A 13,990-nucleotide genomic window follows, 5' to 3' on the forward strand; every position below is an offset into this window, starting at 1 on the left:
CGGCGTCTTTGAGTAAGCCCCTTGCTTACAAACTGCGTGGCGTGCATATACGGCTGGCGCACCGTTTCTGTTTCTGTCGGAGCTTAATCGTTGTGACCGCACGGAGCGTTTTCTCCCCGCAAAAACGCAAAACGCGCCCCGCAAGCCACAGGCGCGCTGACGCAGCCGCGGAGACCACCCGCACGATGCAGGTAGCTGCAGCGACCACTTCTAACCGCTCGCTGAAACGCAACTCGAGGGGCAAATGAGAGGGGCATGCGAGAAAAAAAGCGGATAACGTGGGCGAAATTTTCATTGTAAAACGTGACACGCGCCGCTTACGAAAGCGCCCATCAAATATCCTCTGCGGTGGTAAGCCTAATCGCCTCTGGCGTTGCCGCCGCCGCTTTGCACTTCGTTCGAGTTCGCTCATGCTTGTTGGGTTTCATCGTCCCAGCCCCCGCACGGGGCACCTTGAGCAATCTTGGTGACGGTACTGGCGATACCGCGGACCCCGAGCCCCCAAACATACGCTGGATCCAACCGTGGCAATGTGTTTATAGGTGGAGGGTTAGAAGCCGTGAACGGTGGCCGTCGGAGCCCAGGTCAAGCTCCGGCGGATGGGCTCCCTGTCTGTTCACCAGGCAGGGAGCTCCGGGACCTCTTTGGCTACCAGGGTAAGGTCAAAGGAGAAAGTACCCCCGTCTCCCTGCTTTCCAATGTGTCATATGGCATTTTCCAAACCCCCCCCCAAACGTGATCCGCCCCCCAAAAGGGGCCGCACCGAAGTTTCGTACCCACCTCTTTCAACAACTGTCTTGTCAACAACCGCGAATAACTATGCTCGCTTTCTTGTGATTGAGTCTGCTGACTCAGCACGACCTGTCGCTTCCATGTCCGTATTCTTGATCTCTAAATTTCTGCAAAGCACCATAGGTGGCAAATATCAAGCTAAAAAGCTCAGGACCGGAGAAATCCTGGTAGAAGTCAATGTTGAACAACAAGCCCGCACTCTTTTTGCACAAACCCGCATCCATGATCTCAACATCAGGGTCACGCCTCACAGGAGCCTAAACAGCTCTCAGGGTGTGATTTCTGAGACAAATCTCCTGACGGAAACAGATGCCGACCTTCTCGAAGGTTTAAAGGATCAGGGCGTCACAGCTGTGCGGCGCATCACGATGCGCAGGGACGACAAGATAATCCCCACCAAACACATCATCCTGACCTTTGACCGCTCGGCACTTCCACAATATATAAATGCAGGCTTCATCCGATGCTCCATTCGACCTTACATTCCGAACCCGCGCCGCTGCTTCAAGTGCCAGCGGTTCGGGCACGGTACAAACTCTTGCCGTGGCCGAATGACTTGTGCAAAATGCGCCGCGTACGATCACCCCAGTGACAACTGCCCATCCGACACCCTCACGTGTGTGAACTGCGGGGGGCCGCATGCAGCGTACTCCCGCAAATGTGAAAAATTTCACACAGAGAAAAAGATCATCAACATCAAGATAACTGAGAACATCACTTTCCCAGAGGCGCGAAAGAGGTTCGCCTCTTTCCCCCTGGGGAGGTACGCCGACGCGGCTCGCCGGGGGGCGGAGCGGCGTCTGGTGTCTACAGGGACCCAGTTCAGCGAGTCTGACCTGGTCCCTCCCCCGCCCCCCCCTGGGGTGCCTCAGGCAGCCCAATCTGTCGCCACGCCGCTTGCTGAGGCAGCAGCGGTTGTGGTGACAACCTCTTCTGTAGGGACCGGTGCCGCTCCCGCCTCCGCCTCCCCGTCCTCCAGTGCGTTGGAGGCTACCGAGGTGATGGACACCACGGGCCCCGCATCGGCTCCCACCGCCACCGCACCGCCTGTGCCACTTTTGGCGTCCCCGACGCCCGCGGCGGTGGCGGCTCAAACGAAGGGCTCCCGAACGGGGGCCAAGTCTGGGGGGCCCGGTCCGTCGGGCACCCCTCGGACATCCGACGATGAGATGGATGTCGGGCCGTTCCTGCCTGCAACGCAGCGCAAGGAGCGGCCTCCGACGCCCAAGCCAGCAGCAGAAAGGCCCAAAAAGCCAAATCCTAGAGTAACAGCCCCGAAAGACACATGAACACAAATACACACAGACTTCAGTAGCTTCTAAATCTCCATAATGGGAAGAGAAAATATTAGTCAATGGAACTGTAGAGGCCTCATTAAAAATCTTGATGATGTCCATGAGATATTGCATTCGAACCAGCCAAGTGTGATGTGTCTTCAGGAGACGCATTTGAATCCCAATCACACAAATTTCTTAAATACAGTGGAATCTCGGTCATACGAATCTCAAGGGGCGGCAAAAATATTCGTATCACCCGAAAATTCGTATCATCAGAAAATGAAAAAAAAAAAAATGCAATAGTGCCGCGCATATGACAGGCGGCGGCAACATGGCGTCGGCTCATGCCGTGAAGAGGTGCAAGTAGCTTCAGTGACCGCTTGTAACCTTTTGTTAAAACGCAGCTGAAGGTGTAAACTAAACTGCTCATGTGGGAAAGGAGCTCACAGTGTGGGAGAAAACTGCGCTATAAAATGCCATCCGCGCCAAATATCCGCGGAGGTGGCCCAGCCAGCTGCTGCGAACGCTTCAAAATTGCCGCCATGAGGCACACGTCTCCCCATTGGCGCAAGTCGTGAGGCTCCTCCCACTGCCGTTCGCGGCAACCGAGGCAGAGGCTGGCGCCGGGGTGCCGTCCCGAATCGCCAAGGCGGGAGTTAAAAGAACGCGCGCTCATCGTCGACGCGACGTGCGCGCACGAACCGCATGCGATTAGTGTGCATCGGCGTTGCGCGCGCGTTATTACGCCCGCGTTGACGATTTCACCCCCGCTACAGATTCTACCTCGCTCGGAAAATGACGCCTGATGCGTGCGGCAGTGGGAGGGGCCTGCCGACTTGTGCCAATGGCGAGGCGCGCTCTTCATAGCGGCAGTTTGAAAACGCTCCGGACAGCCCGCCGGCCCCGCCGGAGATGTTTAGGCTTACCACGGTTGCGGATATTTGATTGGCGCTTTTCCTAGCCTTTTCCTTAAGTGGCATCTTAAAGAGCGGTCAGAAGCGGTCGGTCCAGCTACCCGCACCACTTCGCGGCCGGTAATGCCGCCATGTTGCCACGGGCAATGCCGCCACTTGCCGCGCCGCGCGCAGCATGCGGGTGGTATTCGCGGCGGCGCGTTTTAGTGAGCAGAAAACATTCCATGCGGTTCACAGTTCAACATAATCGACGCGAAAGGGGCGCAGGCAACACGGCAAGGCGACAACGGGGTAACTAGAGCGCGGGGCATAGACCTCAGAAGCGAGGAATGCGGAGAAGGCAAAGTGGCGAAGGTATTCACCGTCAGAAATGAGGGAACGCCTGATTGCCGTGGTTTATTCAATAAGTGTAATACAAAAAAGGAAGCTGGAGGCACCCGAGCTGCAGCCAGCGGAAATGAAAGGTACAGAGAGAAGAGATTGTAGCGGAAGATAAAACGGAGGGAGAAAGACGAGGCGTCGAGAGGGCGAAACGTTCTGTTCGTTCGGAACAGCACCTCTCCTGCCGCTATTGTAAACACCCCACGAGGAGGATTACCATCAGTGGGGGAGGACTAATGCTTTTGTGCCCGCGCGCAACCAAGGCCGCACGGCCGCATCAACGCTCCCGCCTCCCGTCCACGCCGCAGTCGTCTGCTCGCGGCTCGCGTGTTCGTATCACCCACACTGGAGTAGTAAATGCGTACGGATCATCCGAATTTTTTTACATTGCATACAATGCATTTTCGCCGGGGAATCTTGAAAATTCGTATCACAGCGAAATTCGTATCAACCGAATTCGTATCACCGAGATTCCACTGTAGGTACATGGTATTCAGAAAGGATAGGGTTGGCTGCACACACTCTTCGGGCGGTGTAGCCATAATAGCCCGGAAATCCCTAGCATGCCACCCTATCACTCTCAACACCGTCCTTGAGGCTGTAGCAATACGCACAATAATTTTTAATAGGTTGGTAACGGTATGCTCAATTTACATTCGTCCTGATTATGCACTTTCCAGCTCTGACTTCGAGGCGCTGGTCGACCAGCTGCCTGAACCGTACATCCTAACAGGCGACCTTAATGCACACAACTCTCTTTGGGGCTCCTCCAGAACGGATGCCCGAGGTCGCCTGATAGAGAAATTTCTTACATCTTCAGGAGCATGCCTTTTCAACAAAAAGCAGCCTACATACCATAACTTAGGACATAATACATACTCACATCTCGACTTGGCTATTGGTTCCGCAGTTCTCTTTCCATGTCTTGAGTGGGGTGTGGGCACAGACCCATATGGTAGTGACCATTTCCCCACTTCCCTAACATATATAGGTAAAGGCCCATGCAGTCCATCTTCCCATTACAGGTTTAATGAATCAAAAGCAAACTGGAGTATATTCACAGAAACATCTAAACTACACCACACAACCATAGAACACCTACACGTAGAGGAAGCATCCCAACTCATCACGGCACACATCCGCGACGCTGCCGAAAAATCCATTCCCCACGCCTCCAGCGCTCCGCGCAACCAAAGGAGGCCGTGGTGGAATGAGGACTGTAGGCGGGCGCGAGAGGCCCAGAACAAGGCGTGGGGTGTCCTTCGCCGGTACCCCACATCAGATAATCTCATTTCGTTTAAACGGGCCAAGGCTTTTGGGAAGCGAGTGCGCCGTGAGGCGAAAAGGGAGAGTTGGCGCACCTTCCTCACTTCCATCAACTCCTACACTGACACGCGAAAAGTATGGACACGAATACATAAACTAAAAGGACAACATACACACAGCCTGCCCCTGGTTAGTACAACAGGGGACACACTGGAAGACCAGGCTGACGCGCTCGCACAACACTTCCAACATGTGTCCAGTTCAGCGCACTACATCAACACTTTCATAAAACACAAAACATCCTGTGAAAAGAAGTCCTTACGAGACAGTAATAAGTCGACCTCATCTTATAACACCCCCTTCTCACTGCATGAGCTGAAGATCGCACTTAGTACTTGTAAACCTTCAGCTCCAGGCGCAGACAACATTACATACACTATGATTCAACACTTGCACACAGACACACTTGAAACCCTCCTTCACCTCTACAACAAAATATTTCTTTCGGGGCACCTCCCAGGGTCATGGAGGGAGGCCATTGTAGTGGCCTTTCTGAAAGAAGGGAAGGACCCTTCCTCTCCCGCAAGTTATCGTCCCATCGCCCTCACAAGCTGCCTGTGTAAGCTGTTCGAGAAGATGATCAATAGGAGACTCATGTACTTCTTAGAGTACAATGGTCTTCTCGACAGCTGCCAGGCTGGCTTCAGGGCTGGGAGATCCACCAATGATCAACTGGTTGCATTGGAAACATATATAAAAGGTGCCTTCATTCATAAGCAGTATTGTATAACAGTCTTCTTCGATATGGAGAAGGCCTATGACACGGCCTGGCGGTACGGCAACTTGTGTGACCTCAAGTCGTTTGGTGTTTCCGGCAACATGCTGAACACGCTCAGTAGCTACATGTCGGAAAGGACCTTTCGAGTGAGGGTTGGCAGTGCCCTTTCGAATGTATACGTCCAGGAAAATGGCGTCCCTCAAGGCGGTGTCTTGAGCTGCACACTGTTTATTGTTAAGATGAACTCACTTCGGAAGGCACTGCCACCAACCATTTCCTGTTCTATATATGTAGATGACATTCAAATATCTTTTAAGTCCTGTAACTTTTCAGTTTGTGAACGCCAAGTCCAGCTTGGGGTGAACCAACTTGCTGGCTGGGCGGACACAAACGGTTTTAAACTGAACCCTGGAAAGAGTACTTGTGTTGTGTTCTCCCGCAAGCGCGGGATTAAGGCAGACCCGGAGATCACCCTTCATCGCGCTTCTATCCCTGTAAAAAAGGAGCACAAGTTTTTAGGTGTCATATTTGATGAAAAACTCACGTTCATTTCACAAATCAAACAACTTAAACATAAATGCCTGAAAACACTAAACATTCTCAAAGTCCTCTCCCACCAGTCCTATGGTACAGACAAAGAACTCCTTCTTCGCGTTTTTACCGCCTTAGTCGGGTCTCGGCTAGACTACGGTAGTGTTGTGTATGGGTCGGCATCGAAAACAGCACTAAAAATGCTTGACCCAGTTCTCCATTTGGGCCTGCGCCTTGCGTGTGGTGCTTTCCGCACTAGCCCGGCCCAGAGTCTGTACGCTGAAAGTAACAAATGGTGCCTGGAACATCAACGAATGTACATAGATTTATTATATGCTTTTAAGGTCTCATCATTCAATAACCATCCTTTTAAACCTGTCCTCAATGATACATCTACAACCCAGCTATTCTCAAATCGTCCATCTGTTCCTTTGCCCTACTCTCTGAGGGTGAGAGAGGAAGCTTCAGGTCTTTCCGTTGGGTTTTTAGATGTCTGTACATCTTCATCATTTTCTGACGTTATACCACCATGGCAACTGCAGCCTGTTTGTTGTGATGTTTCATTTATGAAAATAGATAAAAACAGGGTTCCGAGAGCTGCGATTCTGCAGCATTTCTTGTCGCTTCAGGATAAATATAAATGTGCCGAATTCTATAGCGATGCCTCGAAAACTTCAATTACAGTGTCGTGCGCCGCTCATGGCCCCAACTTTATTGCTTGCAGAACCATGAGTGTACACACCACTATTTTCTCTGCAGAAGCATATGGCATTTTACTCATCGTTCAGCACATTCTTAAAAAACGAATTCCTAAGTCCGTCATCTTCACAGACTCTTTGAGCGTTGTACGTGCATTGTCTTCACACAGACCCAAGAAAAACCACATTGTCAATCTTGTCTTTAATTTCATAATGTCTATACAGTTAAACCTCGATGTAACGAACTTCAATGTAACGAAACCCTCGATGTAACGAACCACAGAATTTTTTGTAACTTCAAGTGTATGCACACCATGTATTTTCACCCTCTGTGTAACGAAGTCCCGTTTGCCGGAATTTCAATGTAACGAAGTTTCATGGAGAACTAGGCACGAAATTTAAGTCGTAGAGGTAGATTTCGGGAGACGCAAGCGCCGAAATGGGGTCCCAATAAAACGCGACGGCGACACGGGCCGCCCAATGCCGCGGATGCAGCCAGCCACGGAGTCCGGGAGCTAGCCCCTTGCCTACAAACTGCGTGGCGTGCATAGACGGCTGGCGCACTGTTTCTGTTTCTGTCGGAGCTTAATCGTCTACGGCTTAATCGGCATCAGCGTGAACCGCACGGAGCGTTTTTTCCCCGCAAAAACGCAAAACGCGCCCCGCAAGCCACAGGCGCGCTGACGCAGCCGCAGAGACCACCCGCACGATGCGGGTAGCTCCAGTGACCGCTTCTAACCACTCGCTAAAGCGCAATTCGAGGGGCATGCGAGAAAAAATGCGGATAACGTGGGCGAAATTTGCACTGTAAAACGTCGTACGCGCCGCTTACGAAAGCGCCCATCAAATATCCTCCGCAGTGGTAAGCCTAATCGCCTCTGGCGTTGCCGCCGCCGCCGCATGCCTCCGCTTGGCACTTCGTTCGAGTTCGCTCATGCTTGTTGGGTTTCACCGTTCCAGCAAGCATTTGTGAATCTTTATGAGCCCTAACAGGGCGTTTTTTTTTTCACACCGGCGTCCGTGATTGCGCGCCGGCAGCGGGAAGTGACTCGCGCGCGCGCGGCAGTGGGAGGAGCTTGTTATGGTTTCGCCAATGGGGAGGCGCGCACCCAATGGCGGGAGCTTCGAAGCGCTCGGGGATGCCGGCTGGGTAGACGATAAGGCTTACCGCCGCGGAGGATATTTGATGGGTGTATGACGTTTTAAAGTGAAAATTTCGCCCACGTTATCCGCTTTTTTTTTTTCTCGCAATCCCCACTCGTTTGCTCCTCGAGTTGCGTTTCAGCGAGCAGTTAGAAGCGGTCGCTGGAGCTACCCGCATCACGCGGGTGGTCTCCGCGGCTGCGTCTGAGTGCGTCCGCGCGCCCGTGACTTGCGGGGCGCGTTTTTGCGGGAAGAAAACGCTCCATGCGGTTCACGCTAATGCCCGCGTAGACGATTAAGCTCTGATAGAAGCAGAAAAGTGCGCCGGCCGTGTATGCGCGCCACGTTTTCTTTTTCAGGAATCGCGTCACGGGATGAACACTTCATTATAACCGCGAATTTCAATGTAGCGAAATTTCAATGTAACGAAGTAAATTACGAATTTTACCGACTTCGTTACATCGAGATTTAACTGTATATGCAAATAATTTTCAACTAATCCTGTGCTGGGTTCCAGGCCATGCTGGAATCGCGGGGAATGAGACCGCAGATGAAATGGCCGCCACTGCTGCACTTGCAAACACAGTGGACATAACAACAATACCCTACACTGACCTCAAGCCACACATCCGACAACACCTTCGCAAAACATGGCAAGCCGACTGGAATACACAGACAGACAACAAGTTACACATAGTAAAGCCACACTTAGGACAATACACTAGTGACTCACACAACAGATTCATCGAAGTTGCCCTAGGTAGATTACGGATAGGCCACACACACGCGACACACTCCCATCTGCTCACCGGATCTCCAAGACCCCTGTGTAGCAGGTGTGGGGAGGGCCTATCCGTACTTCACATCCTCATTACATGCAAAGCACTCCAGACAACAAGACGCAAGCACTTCCCTCAACTCTACAGACAACACATTCCACTACACCCAGCACTCTTTCTAGCGGATGATCCCGTGATTCCTGTGCAACGCACTTTTAAGTTTCTCAGTGACATCAAGTTTTTACATCTCATTTCCTATCACGCGTAGTTTTTTAAAGCTTTATTTCATGCCACGCACCATCACAACCTGGCCCTTTACACCAGCCATCCTCACTGTCTTTTATTGATTTTACTTTTGTTCTTGCTTACTGATATCAGTGTCTAAGTTCTCACCTCTCATATTTAACCACTGTTTTGGCGCTCTTTGCCCTAGTTGGCCTTGCGCCATTAACATCCAACCACCATCATCATCATCATCATTCATCGTCCCAGCAAGCATTTGTAAATCTTTATGATCCTGGCACGCACGTTTTTTTTCACACTGGTGTCCACGATTGCGTGCCGGCGGTGGGAAGTGACTCGCGCTGCGCGCGGCAGTGGGAGGAGCTTGACCTTTTTTTGCCATGGTTTCGCCAATGGGGAGGCACGCACCCTATGGCGGGAGCTTCGAAGCGCTCGGGGATGCTGGCTGGCCAGACGATTAGGCTTACCGCCGCGGAGGATATTTGATGGGCGCTCTCGTAAGCGGCGCATATGACGTTTTACAGTGAAAATTTCACCCACGTTATCTGCTTTTTTTTTCACATGCCCCTCTCGTTTGCCCCTCGAGTAGCGTTTCAGCGAGCGGTTAGAAGCGGTCGCTGGAGCTACCCTCATCGCGCGGGTGGTCTCCGCGGCTGCGTCAGCGCACCTGTGGCTTGTGGGGCGTGTTTTTGCAGGAAGAAAACGCTCCATGCGGTTCGCGCTAATGCCCGCCTAGACGATTAAGCATTGATAGAAACAGAAACAGTGCGCCGGCTGTGTATGCGCGCCGGGTTTTCTTTCTCAGGAAACGCTTCGCGGGATGAACATCATTATAACCACGAATTTCAATGTAGCAAAATTTCAATGTAACGAAGTAAATAGTGAATTTTACCGACTTCGTTACATTGAGGTTTAACTGTACATAATTCACGTTTCTTGCTTAGACGGCTGCATATTCTAACTGCCTAGGCAGGAAATGTGGCTGGTGCGTTACGCTGAGAAATAAATTTAGGCTGGCAAACGTTGTCATTTTGTTAGAAAGCTTTATCGGTTGAATGAAAGAACCAAAAAAGTGGATATGTTTTTCTTTATTTACATGGTAAGCAGATACTGTTACAAGATATCCTTCTTGACGACAATAAGCTGTCAACTATCAGCTTCGCGTGGGGGATGAGGCCTAGAAAGGAATCAAGACGAAGATGACGATCGCAGTGCGCTCGGCACAAGCAGCATATCCGCCACCTGCGGTGCCTCCACTGCACTGCCTAGTAGCTCTGTAAGTAGTGCAAATACAGCTATTATAACCTCGTCTACTTCGTGTCATTCCCTCGTGTCGGTAAACGAGATCAGAGTAACTGGACTTACAATATTAACAGAGCTTCTAGGCATTGCAGCGTAGACAGCAGCTGGCCGAGATACTGTTCATGCCACGGGTGCTGATAGTTACTTCTTCCCCGATTGTGGCACACTTTTAACCGAAAAGAAGATTTCCCTCTATTTTCTTAACAAACAAACAAACAAAAGAAAAACGCGACGTAACTTCGATCGTCATCTCTGCCAACAGTCTTTCGCCAGCTCGCCAATGGAAAATGCATTTCTCTCAACGAAGGTTTACGACTTGCTGCCGACACGTCTAAATTTTCAGCACTTTCTTCAGCTGCACCATTAGCGCTTGTTTTGGCTTTCTGTGCAGACGAGGTCTGTGCAACAATCTGGACTTGACGCGGCAATTTCTCTCTTTTTGCCGGTGGCTTAGATAGGTAAGGAAGCAGGCTTGGAAATATTTTTGGGACGGCTCCTTCGACAAGGCTGCACTTTCCTTGCTCAGTTTCTACTTTTTCAGCGTTTGAAGTGCGTGTAGGTCTTTGCTATGTCCTCAGGGTAAACACGCACGTTGCACACGTGCGATTTGGCTGAGAGATTTTGGTTGAGATGCGCACTGGCACAGTACCATGCTACATGGAGGCCGGGATGACTTGGAGCGCGAGAAAAACGCATTTGTGTTTGGTTTCCCCTGTAAGTAACCGCCTGTGCGACCGGGGACACAACACGCCGGCATGGGACTTGCGGGACCATCTACAGGTAGAGCGCGCACACACGTACACACACACGCACAAAGAAAATGCCTCACAGGAACATAGCTCACCCGAGATGCTAGCTGGACAACTTGATAGGCGTACCCCTCAAAACGTACTCACCTCAGCCATCCGGTGCCCCGCGCAGGAGCCGGGTGTGACTCCGCCATCAATGCAACTTGGTGCAGCGGCGCCGGGAAACACTTCGAAGTTTTCCAACTGACCGGGGGTTCTATAAACGTTGGTTAGACGGGGAGGTGCCCGATTTTTTTTTGTCGTAATTTTGCACGTCCATGCACCCCCGTCCTAATCCCAACTGCTTCGACCCTGCGGAATGGTGCGATCACACAGACATTGTCTTCATAACATGAGGGACCCAGGTTTGATTCCAACCATGGGAAAGCGGTTTTTTCTTTTCAGTTCGTCCTGATCATAATCATCGGCGGCTTTACTGCAATGTGTCTCCTATGCGCCGTATGCCATCAGTGTTACATGGAAAGCTTCACCTTAATACTCAAGTTTTAGTCTGTCATTGGCATGGGAGAGTGGCGTGATGAGGGGGGCAAGTGCCCAAGAGACTGCCCTGGCAAATTCTTTTTGTTATGGCTTGCCGTATTTATTCGCGTAGCGAACCCACCTTTTCTGTTGATGGGTTTTTTTTTTTTTTTTTTTTTTTAGAAAATTCGGCATAAATTTTGGGGGAGGGTTCATTATGCGGGGAAAGGTTGCAACAGATCTTTAAATCTTGAAATTTGATACAATAAAGGTGCTAAGAGAAGACGTAGAGAAGAGAATGCGTAGGTAATTATGTAATCAAACTTCTTTTTTGCACTACACTCAAACCTCGTTATAACGCAATGGGGTATAATGCAACAAACTGGCGCTAGACAATCTGGCGCAAACAAAATAATGGACGTAATGAAGTAAATGAATATCCCCTTTAAATCTCCATAGAGAACCGTGCATTTCAAACCTCGCTGTAATGAAGTAAAAGTGACCCGTCAGTGGATATAACGATCTATATTACTCGCCCCCTATCTTCCAACAAACCCCGACCATGGTGTGTAAAGTGTTCCGCAGATTTCGACACTCTTTCGGCACGGCTGTTTTAAAGCTCCTGCGTCAACCTCCCGGCCATGCGCAGCCACGCCACGCGCAGCCGGTTGATGAATCCTCCTCGCTCAGCTACTGTCCCTAGCTCAGCCAGCGGGCCGGAGCAAGAGGGCGGTGACGTCGATGTTGTTGCCCAGATGACTTTTTTGCGAATAATGTAAACGCCGATGACTGCGCGGCAATTATGGAGGAGCCGACCATACCGCACAGTTGCTGCAGATATCACCAGACAAACTGGCACAAGCGACGACGAAGACGCCGTGGTCTTCCATGCACACACGTTCGACATGCCTATGTTGTAACATGCACTCGGCACGATTGATCTTTCAACGTTGTTTCTTCAGCGCCCATGGCGACGGCAAAAACGGCATCAACGCGGTGGCCACCGCTGAAGAGGAAGTGTTTCGCATGAGATTTCTGAAACACAGGAACACTGTTTCAGCTTGTCTAGCGGACAATAAAATAGGCAGTGCACATATTGAGCCACTGCAATATTTTTCTATTCAATTTCTGTTGCCTGTGTGGCCTCGAAGCAGTACAGTGGGCCGTGAAGTGTTATAATTGATGTAACGAAATAATGGATATCGAAATATTTACGGCTCCCCTTCAACTTCATTATTACGAGGTTTGAGTGTTTGTTAATAATTTAGCAGCGGTGTGCATGTGACAAGCAGGAGCTCTCAAGTTGAGTATGAAGTGGAGTTTAATGTCGAATGTTCAATGAAATGTGAAACTCTCACTGGGCCACCTTGCACCTGCTCCAATCCCTGTGGATTTATCGGGATTTCCGTGCCCCTTATCCCAGGTTCTGTCACCTCCACTCTGCACAGTTGAAGCATGGTGCTTAGGGGAGCAGGGCGCTGGTGCTAATCAAACACAAAACAAATGGAGGAGCAAGTGCCGTGCCATTGCTTCGAGGAAAAGTGGGGCTGGGGTGTACACCGTCCACAGGCACGCATACACTGTATAATATTTGCCCACTTTCACGAGTGGGAATTGCCAAAAGCCTTCTGCTGCTCAGTTGCAGCTCCGAAGGACGCGATTGCGCTGTATTGCCATACGGTTTTTCTTCCTTTACCTCAGTGTTTCCTCTGCTGAAGGGTGTAACCTCTGCGTGCGTGTCTGTGACCCTTGCCACTGCAGCTCCAACATGAGCTCTGTGTTCAAACCCGGCGCTGTCATGGGGGCCAACGACCAGCTGGGCCAGGAAGTGGAGGTCCACAACCTGCTCATCATCGACCAGCACACCTTCGAAGGTGCGTAGTGTAAGCTGCTCAGACAGAAGGCAGGAAAAGAGGTCACTACTGAGGTTGAAAGAAGCCTGCTCACAGTTCTCCAGGATTTTATTTAGTTACCGTAAAGTTCCAACCGAACCACAAAACATCGCCCACCACCCTCCTTTAGGGGTGAAATATTCAAGTTGCTAAAAGACCCCCAAAGATCGCCCACCCCCTAAAATCGATGGCTTTAGTGCCGATGAGTGAACAAAACAAACGCGAATCCTCTATTCATGTGTTGATGTGGTCACTTATTTTTCCTTTCCGCACTTGAGCCGAAAGTTTGCCCATCTGGTATTTTTTGTTGATATCTCTGCAGTTTTGGTTGGCGGTGCGGCCACCACTTTTTGTAGTTTTTCGCACCTGGCCTGAAAGACCGCCCATCCCGTCCGTATTTTTCACTTGATATCTCTGAAATTTAGGGGGTTGTTCTTTCAGAATTTTACCCCGTATATCAGTTCCCAGTTCATACAATTTCCCGGTTACTACGCTGTCAATGGTAAACACTAAATATTCCCAATAGTACATTTTTTACTGGATAGTACGTTTCTTTCTCGCATTTTTTTTAACGTATCAACAAGGTTCTATTGTATTTACAAGGTACTGCTTACGTCTAGTACAAGTTCCTTGGTAGTAGGACGGCAGCAAAACAGCCAAACAAACCAACGCAACACGAACAAACAAAGGAAGGAAGAGAGATGTGGCAATAGCCAACACGGAGAC

The 13,990-nt window shown here is 50.5% G+C and overlaps 1 protein-coding gene across 1 annotated transcript in view; it reads left to right on the forward strand.

Annotated features, from left to right (window-relative positions):
- Pic (DNA damage-binding protein pic) overlaps window positions 1–13,990 on the forward strand; it is a 76,716-nt gene that overhangs the window by 30,799 nt on the left and 31,927 nt on the right. Inside the window, exon 15 of the mRNA XM_077704972.1 lies at window positions 13,134–13,246. Coding sequence (XP_077561098.1) covers window positions 13,134–13,246 — 113 coding nt within the window. The remainder of the gene's footprint in view (window positions 1–13,133; window positions 13,247–13,990) is intronic.

This window comes from Haemaphysalis longicornis, unplaced genomic scaffold (assembly GCF_048455015.1).
Source record: "Haemaphysalis longicornis isolate Haplotype H1 unplaced genomic scaffold, Haemaphysalis longicornis Haplotype H1 scaffold_3, whole genome shotgun sequence".
Lineage (NCBI taxonomy): Eukaryota > Metazoa > Arthropoda > Arachnida > Ixodida > Ixodidae > Haemaphysalis > Haemaphysalis longicornis.